The sequence below is a fragment of the Acanthochromis polyacanthus genome, chromosome 1 (genome assembly GCF_021347895.1).
Source record: "Acanthochromis polyacanthus isolate Apoly-LR-REF ecotype Palm Island chromosome 1, KAUST_Apoly_ChrSc, whole genome shotgun sequence".
In the NCBI taxonomy this organism is placed as follows: domain Eukaryota; kingdom Metazoa; phylum Chordata; class Actinopteri; family Pomacentridae; genus Acanthochromis; species Acanthochromis polyacanthus.
This window is the reverse complement of record NC_067113.1, coordinates 34846388-34860919: the sequence shown is the minus strand read 5'-3', so window position 1 is coordinate 34860919 and position 14532 is coordinate 34846388. Positions and strand designations below refer to the sequence as shown.

Below are 14532 nucleotides of genomic sequence, written 5' to 3'. Positions count from 1 at the left end.
AGATGAGCCGACAAAAGGCAGGGAACGTTGACTGGAGAGATGTAGCGCTGCAGAAGCAGCTCTACTGAGGATATAATAGTGGACTGCTAGGAAGCTGCATATTTTTTTGTTTTAGTCCAAACTAGCTGCTCGTAAAACATGATGCAAATATATGACATGGTGACGTAGAGGAGTAACGAAAGAATAGTTTTGTTTTTCAATCCAGGTGTTCAGTAAAGGTAAGGCACAGTGTTTTCTTTGGTAGAAAATAATACTTTTAGGTCTTTACATTGTGAGTAAGAAAGCCATATGAGAGTGGAAATACATCGAGCATGACCACCCATATGAAGCGACATCACCCCGATGTGTCAGTGACAGGAGTCAAGACGAAGGCTGCTCAACAACCGCTCATCACCGCGGCATTTAAACAGCCCCTTGCTGCAGAATCCGACTGGGCTGAAGCTATTGCAAAAACTACTGGGGTGTTTGTAGCTGCAGACATGAGGCCATATTCCGTGGTGCAAAACACGGGATTTAAACATATGCTGAACGTGCTTGAACCATGTTAGGAGATCCCATCGTGCACCCACTTAAATGAGAAAATCGTGTCTTTTTTTTGCTAATCTGAAAATTGATCCGATCCGTGACTCAAAACCATGATACGATCCGAACCATGAGTTTTTTGATCCGTTGCACCCCTACTTACCCATACTGGGGATTTTGTCTGGCGATGGAAAGAGCACTTTGAGAGGTCCTTATCCTTGACAAAATATGGTGTGTGGATGTGGCAGAGTCCGAAAAATTAGGGGAAACCCCACCCATGTCTGTGGTAGCTAAGAGACTTGTCAGTGGCAGGATGCCAGGTGTGGAGGAGATGCTGATGGTTCTGCACACTGTTTGGACTGCCAGGATAGGCACATCTCTTCAATGTGACACAGAGACTGTAGCAGTGCCTGTGAAGTGGGAGACCATGGTGGTTGTTCCCATTTTTAAAAGGTCAGTTTCCTTCTCCATCGAAGGAATTTAAGGATCTTGAGATCTTGTTCACAAATTATGGTAAAATAATGCAAGATAGACGAGAGGAGCTGTAATACAGGCATTGTACTGGACTGTGTAGGTGACAAGAAGGTGAGGTGGTTGGCAATGTTTTCAATTTACTTGTCCGACTTTGTTCCAACCATCACCAAAGGTTATGGCCTTGTGGTAATGTCTGAAAGAATGAAATCACAGATAAAAGAAGCCAAAATTACTTTTCCTTGTATATCTGCTAAATTCAGCCTTACAGATAGGGTGAGGAGTTGGGAGTGAAGTCGGTGCTACATTGCGTCAAAAAGGCCCATGTCAATGGGCATCTCATCAGGATTCCTTCTGGGCCCCTATTTTTTTTGGGTTTTCTGGGCATGTTGACATGGGAGGAGACCCCAGGGCACATCCTGAATTCAGTGACAGAATTCCATATTTCATCTGGTATCGACCTCTGATCTTCCAGGAGATACTGGAAAGTGTTGGTGCTGAAAGGGACATTTGGAATGACCCTGCTGCCAGCACAACCCGACACTGGATGTCAGTGTTGTATGCTTTTACGTATTGTACGTTGATCCAATAATGTAACTTCATGAAAAGTCTGGGGATCAACAGATTCTGGTGGTACAGTCCCAGTTGTACTTTGCGTTTCATGGTGACTGACAAATGTCTTTGAACATTGTCAAACTAAGTTGAAAACTATCGACCAGTGAAAAGTTTTTGTTGGCATTGTGAGCATGTTAGCATGTTGTCACATTTGTATTTTTCTCATCACAGAGCTGTTAACATGTATACAGATTCTTGATCTTGTTTCAGCCTCATGTCCAACTACATCTAATAGAGACTTTCTTTTTCACTAGTACACTTAAATCCCTGTCTCTGTTTGTATCTTTGTCACTGCAGAAAAGTAAAATCAGCAATGGAGTGAGATGTCGGACCTCTGAGGATGATAAAAACGGTTCCCCAATGACAACAACCAGCGATAACTCACTCAGTTGTGAACAATGTGACAAGACTTTTATCACAGCAACAAAGCTAAAACTTTACAAGTGTATTCACACTGTGGAGAAACCGTTTAGTTGTGATCAGTGTGGGAAAACTTTTACTCGCAAGAGTAAGTTAACAAGACACCAACTCATTCATTGTGGAGTTCGACCATTCAGCTGTGATCAGTGTGAGAAGACTTTTTTTTTCAAGAGTACTTTAACAACACACCAACTTATTCATAGTGGAGTTCGACCATTCAGTTGTGATCCGTGTGGGAAGACTTTTACTGACAAGAGTAAATTGAAACGGCACCAACTCACTCACAATGCAGCCAGAACATTCAGCTGTGATCAGTGTGGGAAAACCTTTTCTTACAAGTGTACATTGAGACGACACCAACTCATTCACAGTGGAGTTCGACCATTTAGCTGTGATCAGTGTGAGAAGACATTTACTTCCAAGAGTTCTTTTGCAACACACCAACTCATGCACAGTGGAGTTAAACCATTCAGCTGTGATCAGTGTGGAAAGGCTTTTACTGACAAGAGTAAGTTGAGAAGACACCAACTCATTCACAGTGAAGTTAAACCATTCAGCTGTGATCAATGTGGAAAGACATTTACTTCCAAGAGTTCTTTAGCAACACATCAACTCATTCACAGTGGAGTTAAACCATTTAGCTGTGATCAGTGTGAGAAGGTTTTTACTGAGAAGAGTAAATTGAGACGACACCAACTCAGTCACAGTGGAGTTCGACCATTCAGCTGTGATCAGTGTGAGAAGAATTATCCTGACAAGAGTATGTTGAGACGACATCAACTCATTCACAGTGGACTTAGACTATTCAGCTGTGATCAGTGTGAGAAGACGTTTTCTGACAAGAGTACATTGAGACGACACCAACTCATTCACAGTGGAGTTAAACCATTCGGCTGTGATCAGTGTGGGAAGAGTTTTACTTGCCAAAGAACTTTAACATTACACCAACTCATTCACAGTGATGTTAAACCATTCATCTGTGATCAGTGTGGGAATACTTTTACTTACAAGAGTAATTTAACAGCACATCAAGTGATTCACAGTGGAGTTAAACCATTCAGCTGTGATCATTGTGAAAAGGCTTTTGCTGCCAGGAGTACGTTGAGACGACACCAACTCATTCACATTGGAGCTAGACCATTCAGCTGTGATCAGTGTGAAAAGGCTTTTCCTTGCAAGAGTAAGTTGAAACGACACCAGCTGATTCACGGTGGAGTTAAACCATTCAGCTGTTTTCAGTGTGGAAAGACTTTTGCTTCCAAAAGTCATTTAACAAGACACCAAATCATTCACAGTGGAGTCAGACCATTCAGCTGTGATCAGTGTGAGAAGACTTTTACTTCCAAGAGTGCTTTAACAACACACCAACTTATTCACAGTGGAGATAGACCATTCAGCTGTGATCAGTGTGGGAAGACTTTTATTGACAAGCATGCTTTAGCAAGACACCAACTCATCCACCATGGAGGTGAACCTGTCAGCTGTGATCAGTGTGTGAAAAACTTTACTCCAAATGAACAGTTGTTGATTCATCAGTGCCCCCACTTTGGTAGAAAGCTGTACCACTGTGACTACTGTGACAAAACTTTCAAGCAGCAACACAGTCTAAAATCTCACCAACGCATCCACACTGGACATGATGTGTACATATGTGATCACTGTGGAAAGCCATTTGTACAGTACTCACAATTAAAAGAACATGAAGTGAGCCACACCGGACTCAAACAGTACCACTGTGACCAGTGTGGGAAAGACTTCAAATACAGTTTTAATCTCAAACTTCACCAGCGTGTCCACACTGGGGAGAGACCATACAGATGTGACAAGTGTCAGAAGACCTATAGAACTTCAGGAATCCTGAAAAAGCACAAACTGATACACAACAGAAAGAGAACATTCAATCAATGTCACAGTGAGGTATGTAATGACTGGTCTCAGTAACCACTGTACACACAATTCTACTTTGGATGTTTTGGATATTGCTGTGAAATTTAGTGTCAAACTGTTTTGAACAACTGTGGTCATTTGAATTATCTTAACACATCATCAGCTGTAGTTCACTCTAACCTGTACTGATTTTGACACAGAAATCTGGTCCCGGTTAATCTGGGGATGTAGGTAAGATTAGGAATTCTGATGTGGTCAGCATCAACACAAACTTGTTCTCAACACATAAAAGTAAAAAGACATGGGCGCCTGTGTAGCTCATCGGGTTAAGCGGGTGACTCATGTACAGGGGCTGGTTTCCGATGCAGCGGCCCAGGTTTGATTCCTGTCCGCAGGAATTTGCTGCATGTCTTCCCCCTACTCTTCTCCCCATTTCCTGTCACTCTTCACTGCTACTGTCAAAATAAAGCTGAAAAAGGCAAAAAGAAAATATTAAAAGTGAAAAGACATCACATCAGTGCTAAATATTCTGCTGGGATGCTGGATATAAATCCAATATAAACCCAGCTTACTTTATCAGTTACTTGCTGGTCTCGTGGTAGTGAGCCTAATGTCTCTGTCATGGTGCTCCTTTCCTCGATAAATTTCCACAATGCTCTGTGCTTTCCAACACAGAGCAGTCCTGAGGCTTACAATACAATATTGTAGGGTCTACAATAGCTGATATGTGTATTATCAAGGGATAAATCAGTAGGTGCTAAATATTTAATGACTCACCTTGGATTGTGAGCCAGCTGTACTGTATCAGGATGTCCTTAGTTTAATCTCCTGCAGCCCATCTATTTCTATATGAGTGTTAATCTTCCTGGAAGCTCAGGCAGCTGAATGTTTAATTATAACAGGTAGAAGTGTCCTCAGATGTCATTAGGGGTGATCTCTATTTCAGGTAAGGCATCAGTTCTTCAATGCTGCAGGAAACCTTGACTTTCTCTGTGTTTGTGTGTTTGTTTTCCAAGCAGAGCAACACAGATGGACAAAACTCTCAGACTTGTCAGCACTCTGCCAATGGTGAACAGTGCTGTTGTGACCAGTGTGGACCAACGTCCAACCAACAAGGAACCCTGCAACCACAACAGCGTATGCACACTGGACACCAACTGAACGACGATTTCCCCATGCTAGGTTCAGTAAAAGTTCATGACGTCGCCTACAAACTTAAAGTCCTTGAGATCAGACTCCACAGAGTTAAGGTTTGATCTCTTGTTTAGTGTCTTTGTGAAGTTTGCACTTGATGAGACATCTTGTAATCATCCCTCTATTTCTGTTTTCTGGTGAGGTTTCCTTACTTTCTCCGAAAAAGTAAAAATAAATGATCATCTCGTTTAGGAGAAGATGGTGGACGGGGGGAGCAGCTGAGCGAGACCAGAGCTAAAATCTCCCCGGATATAATATCTTGTTTTGTAAGTAATATCAATGTTTGAGCGATATTGAAAGCTGGATTCAACGTCGGAGGAAGATACGATTGAAACTTTACAAGGTTTCATTGATTTATACCACGACAGCATGGCAAACTTCAGAGAACCCAAACGCGGTCGTCTGGAGCTAAGCTCTGCTGAGGAGGAAACTCTCATAGGAGATATGCAAGCCATGCGTCAAACAATGCACACAATGCAAGAACAATTGCAAAAACTGGACGTATTGCAACAAATGTCCCAAGATATCATGGATTTAAAACATTCATTAGAGTATAGTCATGCATTGATTGAGACATTAAAAGGGGACAATGCTTCACTCCGACTTGAAGTAGAAGCGCTAAAGTTGCAAACAGTTCAACTTCAAAAGGACAAGCAGCAAATATCAGCTGAAATTTTGGACTTACAGTGTCGAGGGATGCGGGAAAACATCATAATACATGGTATTCCAGAGGAGGTTGGGAAAAACTATCGCTCCACGGAGAAGATTGTGAAGAGGTTCATGAAAGACAAACTCGGCATGAGTGAAGTGGAAGTTGAAGCTGCAGAGCTGTTGCGAGTGCATCGCCTTGGACAAAAACGGAATCCCCAACAGCGGCCACGGCCAGTGGTGGCGAGGTTTTTGGACTTTAAAAAGAAGCTCGCTGTAATTGAAAAGGCTCCGCGGCTAAAAGGATCTGGCTGCTTTATTGGCGATCAGTTCCCTGCAGAAGTTGTTAAAAGGCGGAGAATTCTTCAGCCGATCATGCAAGAAGCAAGGCGGAGTAACAAAAAGACTAGAATGGTAATTGACCGGTTGTTCATTGATGGTCAGATTTACAGAGACGATAAAACCTACTGGATGTACATGGAAACGGGTGCAGAAAATGTTTCTAGACTTCAGTGAACATTTTGTAAATACGGCAGCGTGAAGATGACGTCATCAATTTGCTACCGCCAGTGATTGTATGAAATGGGTAGATTATAAAATTATTTTGTTTTTTTTTTTAGAAAGGGGAGAATAGTTTTTTTTGGTTGTAGTTTGTTTTAGTTTTAGAATAAATCTTTGATTAATTACCTTAGTTGTAGTGAACAGTAGTTTGGTTAGTAAAGGGAGGTGAGCTTTAGTTAAGTTCTACATGGGCCTTATAGAGGTGTCTTTTTTTATTGGTAAGATAGGGAGGGGGAAATACAGGCGTATGATTGGTTGTCAGGTTGGGTTGCGTTTGAAGGGTTGCTTGCATGTATGGATTGAATGTGTAGTGGGAAAGGCTATATTCCATGTTGTTTTTGTCAACATTGTTCAGATCCATATTTTAAGTTTTACTTTTTTATAAGATTAATGGAGAATTTATTAGTTGGAATTGCAACTTTCAATTGTAATGGTTTGGCAAATATTTCAAAAAGGAGAGAAATCTTTGTATGGTTAAATGACAAGACAGACGTTCACATTATTTGCTTACAAGAAACACATTCTAGGTTAGAAAATGAACTAAGTTGGAAATCAGAATGGGAAGGTGATGTATATTTTAGTCATGGACTTGGTAATAGCAGAGGAGTTATGATTTTGTTTAGAAAAAATATAGAATACACACTACATTCATTTAATAAAGACAACCAAGGTAGATGGATTGTAATAGAGGTAACAATAAATAATTTACATATTATAATAGCTAATATATACGCGCCCAATGAGGATAGTCCTGAATTTTTTAGGGAGCTTAATATATGCTTAAACTCTATTAAAGTTGATCAAATTATTGTAACAGGAGATTTTAATACTATTTTGGATATTAATAAGGATCGTAGGAGTTTACAAAAATCTAACAATCATCCCCAGGCATTAAGAGAAATTCAAGATATGATGGCATCACTCGATTTGGTTGACATTTGGAGATTTTTAAACCCAGATACCATACGGTATACATGGCGCAGAGGACAACAGGCTAGCAGAATTGACTATTTTCTTAGTTCATTTTCGCTAGTCCCGCAAATATGTAACTGCTTTATTGGTGGTTCGTTAAAATCAGATCACAGTTTAGTGATACTACAAATTAAAAATTTGCAATATTCTCGGGGGAGGGGTTATTGGAAATTTAATGTTTCCCTTCTAAACGATGAATCTTTCCTTGAAACAACAAAAAGATTTATTAAAGAATTTTTTGATAACAATGTGCAATCTTCCAACCCACACAATGTTTGGGAAGCTTTTAAATGTTCTTTTAGAGGACATGCAATAAAGATGGGATCTATTAGACAAAAAACTGACTTAAAAAAAGAAAGAGATTTAATTAATGAAATTAATGGGCTACAAACAACTCTGGATAATAATTATGAAATAGAAACTGAAATTTTATGTAAAACAAAGCAAGAGGAATTGGAGAGCCTTTATTATGAGCGAGTGAACAGTCTAATTGTTAGGTCCCATGCTGTCTGGATGGAAAAAGGAGAAAAGTGTACCAAACATTTTTTAAGATTAAATCAAAGAAATGTGGTTAAAAAAAACATAATTAGATTGAATAAAAATAATACTGTATTATTAGATCCACAAGACATATTACAGGAGGAAATGGAGTACTTTAAATCTTTATATTGCAGTGATAGATTGGAGTCTTTAGATAGCATAGATGAACAATTTTTCCCTTCCTCTAATGTGAATAAACTTTCTATAGCACAGCAATCAAGTTGCGAGGGACACATAACAGAGCAAGAGTTATTGGAAGCCATAAATTCATTTTCCTCAGGAAAATCTCCCGGTATAGATGGCATGCCCATCGAGATATATAAAACCTTTTTTGATGAAATTAAAACACCTTTGTTGGATTCATTTAAATTTTCTTTTCAGCAAGGCAAATTGTCTAATACTCAAAGGGAAGGAATTATATCACTGCTTTTGAAACAATCTCCTGATGGAATATATAAAGATCCATTGTTCTTAAAAATTGGCGACCTTTGACCCTACTATGTTGTGACACTCGGATTCTATCAAAGTGTATAGCTTTAAGAATAAAAAAAGTGATAAGTAGTATCATAAGTAATGATCAAGTGGGTTTTATTAAGGGAAGATTCATCGGAGATAATTTAAGACAGGTGCTTGATACAATTCATTTTTATGATAAGCGACAGGAACAAGGCTTGTTATTCATTGCAGATTTTGAAAAGGCATTTGATAAAGTACAATGGAAATTTATTAAACAATGTTTGCTTTATTTTAGTTTTGGTAAAAATATCATACACTGGTTTGAAACACTTTATTGCCAGCCTACTAGCCGAGTAATAAATAATGGCTATTTATCGGATGCTTTTTCACTGACACAAGGAGTGCGACAGGGTTGTCCTCTGTCGCCTTATCTTTTCATTATGTGTATAGAGATTTTAGCTATAAAAATAAGGAATAACCCTGATATACTGGGTTTGTTTCCAAATGGAAGGGAGACTAAGTTGACAATGTATGCGGATGATGCTACTTTTTTTTACAACCCAATCCAAGGTCTCTTGAAGCACTTATTATAGATCTAAATGATTTTGCTAGAATTTCAGGATTAAAACCCAATTATGAAAAGTGTTCTATATTGAGAATTGGTGCACTAAATGGAACAAATTATACAATTAGTTCTCCTGTTCCAATTAAGTGGTGTAATGGTTCTGTTGATATTTTAGGGGTTCATATACCTGAAAAATTTGAAGAAATTATTGAATATAATTATGCGAGAAAGATGGAAAAAGTTGATAGAATATTCCAACCTTGGAGAGGTAACTCCTTGACAATACAAGGTAAAGTAACGTTAGTGAACACTTTGGTAATACCCCAATTTGTTTATTTAATGATGATCCTTCCATCCCCTAAAATTAGTTTTTTTAAATCCTTTGAACAAAAAATTTTTAAATTTATTTGGAATAGTAAACCAGACAAGATTAAAAGGCAATATATTTATAATACACATGAAAATGGTGGGTTAAATTTAAAAAATCTACAAGTGATGGATCGTTCCCTAAAAGCATCTTGGATTGTTAAAATCTATCGTAATAAACAATGGCTTGTGAGCCAGAGATTACATTCGGCTTTTTCCTTTTTTTCAAACAATTTATTTCCGTTTTTTCAGTTAAAAAACACACATATTGATTATCTTTTTAAAAAATATTTTGAGAATCTCTCAAATTTTTATGAAGATGTACTCAAGGCATGGTTGAATTATCAATATCACCCCCCAGATTCAGTATTGGAGATTCAGACACAAGTGTTGTGGATGAATTCCAATATTATTATAGGGAATAAACCATTGTTATGGGAAGAATGTATTAAAAATAGAATAGTTTTTGTTAATGACTTATTAGATGATGATGGAAATGTTATTCCCTACTCTTATTTCAAAAAATTTTATAATATTTCATTAGATCAAATACGATTCAATCAACTGGTTTCAGCTATCCCCAAATCATGGAAAATAAAATTACATCGGGGAAAAGAGAATAAGCAAATGGTTTGTCTTCCACTGATTAGATGCCATAAATGGCTATCATTACATAAGATAAATAAGATGGTATATAAATGGAACTTGAATATCATGGGTGCCTCTGCTTTTCCTCACAGACCCTGCTTGTTTTGGGAAGATGAGTTTAATACCCAAATTTTTTGGAGGAATTACTTTAAAACAATATACAGTACCACAATAGATTCTTATTCTCGAATTTTTCAGATTAAAATATTTTATAAGATAATTGCAACTAAGAAAGCATTGTGTAATTGGAAGATTGTAAGTGATCCCAGCTGTAGGTTTTGTGAGGAGGAAGAGGAGGATCTTATGCATTTATTTTATTATTGTCCATGTGTTGTTAGATTCTGGTTGTCTGTTCAGGTTTGGTTAAAGACTATGAGTATTAGTTTGGATCTCACACCGATGAATATTATGTTTGGTGTTTTTGAGGAAAACTGTATGCTTTTGGTAAATATTGTCTTGCTCTTGGGTAAAATATTTATTTATAAAGCAAGAAATACGTCTGAGTTATGTCTAAAACATTTTAAAAACAGGATTCTTTATCATTGTAATTTAGAAAAATTATTGCAATTAATAACAATAGATTACCGGATCATAATAAGAAATGGAGTATTTGCCTGGCCAATTTACATGGCATGTAAGTGTTCTTTTTTTTTTTTTTTTTTTTTTTTTTTTTTATCTTTATGGACACTTATATAGTCATGTTTATGCATGATGTGTATGAATTGATATATGTATATACGTTTTTTTTTTTAAGTGTTGATTGTAGGGGGAATATTGCTTGAGAAAGTGGTGTGTCGAGTGAATGTGGTGTGCTTGTGTGTGTTGGGAATGGGTGGATGGGCGGGTGGGTGATTCGGTTTTAGTTTATGTTAAATTGTATAAGATTATTAAATAAATAAATAAATAAATAAAAAAAAAAGAGAAAAAAAATAAAAATAAAAAAAATAAATGATCAGCAAATACAGTGCCAAAAGACAGTATTCCCCCCCTTTGAAGTTTTTCCGCAATTGTTGATTTTAAACAATAAATCACCAAGGAATGACCAAGAAAGAGACTAGTAAAGGAGGCCGCCAAGACACTGACTTTCTTTTCAACAAATTGAAATTGTAGCTTATGTGCTGTTAAGGGTTGTCTTGTTTGATTGTTTTAAATGCTTAATTATTGAATTTTACTTCTGATGTTTCATTGAAACCCAGCTCTACGTTTTTTTGTTTTTTATTCATAGACTTTGGATATTGTAGCTGGTATCTGTAAAGTTTTGTCTCAGTGTTACAATTGCTTTCTTCAACATTGAATGTAAAACAACTGTCCTTATGTCTGCTTTCAGCAGATTTTTTCCCACATTTAACTTTCAGGCTGTTTGAACAACAACATCTCAGGAACTATTCAGGATCATCACATGGATTTTTTGTGGTCTAATCAGAATCTACAATATTGTGCAATTTGTCATATCTGCTTTGTCAGTTATTAATGAAAATAACTTTATTTTCTTTTTAAAATATTACAAGTTTTCTGTGATTCTTTTGTATCATTGTAACATGAAGCTACATGTGGTTCAGACAGTATCTCTAGCTGACTTCTGCATGATCAGTTTTTCTGTTAATTTGAGCTCAAAGATGGAAGTTTTCATCACAGCTGCGATTAGCTTTAATGTGAATTAGTGATGCTAACTGAGTTTGCTGTTTAGCTGTAGCCTGATTCAAGCTAACGTAGCATTAAGCTAACAATCTCTGTGTTGTGTTTCATGTAAACAGCTGAAGTGTGTTGTGTTTGTGTAATGTGGTACATTTAGTTAATAAAACTGTCAGTGGAGACGCTGGTTCACATTAATGTAACGTTCACAAAACCTAAATGTGATTAAAACGGTAAGGTTAAGGTTCTGTGTTGTCAGTAGTCCTGAATATCTGCTGAGTCCCTCAAGTTAAGCTCAGGAAACAGTAAATCGACTCTCCAATGTTTAACGTGGTTTAATGACTGATTCATACTTCTAACTTAGTGAAGATCAGAAAAAATAACCTCCCAGAATATGACCAAAGTAATGATGAACACGACAGTTATTACATTTAATTTACACCACAGATAAGCAGAAGAATAAAATCCTCTCCCCTAAAGCTAAACTGACTACAGGCCTTTCTGTCTTTCAGTGCTTGGAAAATATATATGACAGAGGAAATCTGTCCATGATCCCTTTAAAATGAACCTCTGCCATTGATGCTGATGCTGTGACGTCTGTCTTCATCTCAGGTGTCTCATGTTCACTGAGGATCTTCTGAGTGAAGCCAACAGAAGGAAAACCTCATCTGTTTGTGAAGAAGGAGATTGAATGGACGACATCCTCAGTGAACCACTTCCTGTTTAACTTTCAGTTCAATTCAATTTTATTTATATCGCGCAAATTCCAGTCAAATTGTCCCAAGACGCTTTACAGAACCCATATGCCTGACCACCCAGAGCAGCCCTAAGGCGACAGTGGCAAGAAAAACACCCTTTTAGCATCTGATGGCAAGTGGCGCTGTCTATAAAAACTGCTCTGAACGTGCAGCCTCCGGCTCTGCGGACATAAACAGAGATGATGGAGCAGAAATTATCTCTTGGGCTGCATCCATATCTTCACCCTCTGGACTTGCAGACTGAGCCCTCGCGGACTTCAGTCATACGTAATGTGAAGTCTTTACCGTCATCACGTAAAGTCTGCAAGAGCGGGAGTCTACAGCATTATGAATGGAGCTAATAGACAGACTTGGAGTCCGTTTCAGTCGTTTCCATGACACTGAAAAACTGTCACGTATATGCTATAATATTAATTAATTTGGGTATTACTTACATTGGAGGACTTGCTTTCGTCCTTATTCCGCCATTATTTTTCTCAGCTCATGATTTCGGCTTCAGACTGCACAGCTTTTATAGGCCAGACGCAATAAAAAAATCGAAAAATTTAAACGTCATGTCCGTATTGCAATGAATTGTGGGTAATCAAACTGGTGAAGTCTGCAGAAGTCTGCACCCCAAGCAGACTCTCTGGAAGTCTGCAGAAAGTCTGCTTGAGGCCCCTTGTGGACTGGATGAATTGTGGATTTGGACAGCCCTCAGCACTCCCGGACTTCCCGTGAACGCGCCCGCAAAGTCCGCGAGTTCGCAAGTGCGGTGAAGTCCAGAGATTTGGGCTGAATCCCAAACCGCCCCCTACACACTATCCCTACACACTACCCCTCCGTTTGCGCGTTCCCGCGGAGGGTCCTCCATATTAAGGGCCGTCCCAAACCGCGTAGTGCGGAGGGGGAGTGGACTGTTCAGCCCTTAAATAGCGAGTCTGCATTGATGCTCACTCTCGAAAACTTTTTCATGAAGTGCAACGTCGAAATGGAGGAGGAAACAACATATTGATGTAAGTTCCACATGCGTCCATTATTTCTCCCACGTCTTTTTCACACTGACAGAACATCACAAAAAGAGTGGTGAAAAAAGATAAAACAAAAGAAACAAATCTTCTTCTCTCCTGACGTTTGATTTAATTGTGCACCCCCTGACACCTTAAAATTTGAACACAACTGACAGAATTCATTTATTCATTCATTTGTTGGATTTGAAATGCCAGATAATAGGATTGGAAAACATGTGGGATGACTTCAAATTATTTGAAGCAGAATGTAGCCCCTACATCATTGCCTGCAACCTGTGCCACAGCTCTACAGCCATGCACAGTTGTCGTCTTTGTGTTACCATGGCGATGACGTCTTCCGTTTTCCGGTGAGGCGACAGGGTGTCCCATTCTTTTTTTTTTTCTTCTCCTTTATTGAAAATAAGAGCACTACACTAAACAATATGATAGACAATACAATGGACAAAGAAAGAAAATCAAAAACACATGCAAGCCCTTCATTCGTAACATCACTCACAACATCCCTCCCTTCCCATCCCCACGCACAATATTTAGTTTGCAATATCATTATAGACAGCATATAACAATTCAATACCATTTGTAACAGTGCAGAACATAAACAATAAATCACAGAGTCACATTAGGACAGTATCTTTCAAAAAGCTCATGGGTCTAATCACATTCACATATTGTTTTACTTCATCATAGAATTTATTCCAATTTGGTTTCTCTTCAGCCCATTTAACTTTATGAATATGATATTTCCCTAAAGTGACAATCAATTGTATAAAAGTTGCCAAATCTTTATTGACTACTTTTTTAACATTAAATAAGATGTCCTTCTCCCGGAGGCAGATTGTTCGCCCAGATATATCTGATATAAATTGCTGTATTCTAGTCCAGAATATCTTACTGTGCACACACAGAAAAAACATATGAGGAATAGTCTCTATCTCACTATCACAAAAACTACAATTATAACTGATATCTAATTTAAACCTTTGTAATGTTTTTTTTTTAGCAGGATAAATATTGTGGAGTATTTTATCAGTAACTTCTTTAATTTTATTGTTGATACAGAACTTCTCGTCGACCATTCCAGACGATAGTATTTATACCCTCCCCCTTCAATTAAAGTGCCCTCCACATCTGCGAGTGTGACTTCTTATGGAGTGACACTCGGTAGTGTAGGGGGAGTGTGTAGGGGGCGGTTTGGGATTCAGCTATCGATTCAGCCTTGGACTCCAGTTTCATCACTGATGTTGTGCAGTGAGAATCTTGTGCGCAT

The 14532-nt window shown here is 38.1% G+C and overlaps 1 protein-coding gene across 15 annotated transcripts in view; it reads left to right on the top strand.

Annotated features, from left to right (window-relative positions):
- The window catches only part of LOC110971092 (zinc finger protein OZF-like), a 117758-nt gene that overhangs the window by 50138 nt on the left and 53088 nt on the right, over positions 1-14532 (top strand). For 3 of the 15 annotated variants that reach the window (XM_051948978.1, XM_051948929.1, XM_051948945.1), the window contains exon 4: positions 1906-3945. The exons of the other annotated variants lie outside the window; for them this stretch is intronic. In XM_051948978.1, coding sequence (XP_051804938.1) covers positions 1906-3945 — 2040 coding nt within the window. The remainder of the gene's footprint in view (positions 1-1905; positions 3946-14532) is intronic. 15 annotated transcript variants of the gene reach the window in all.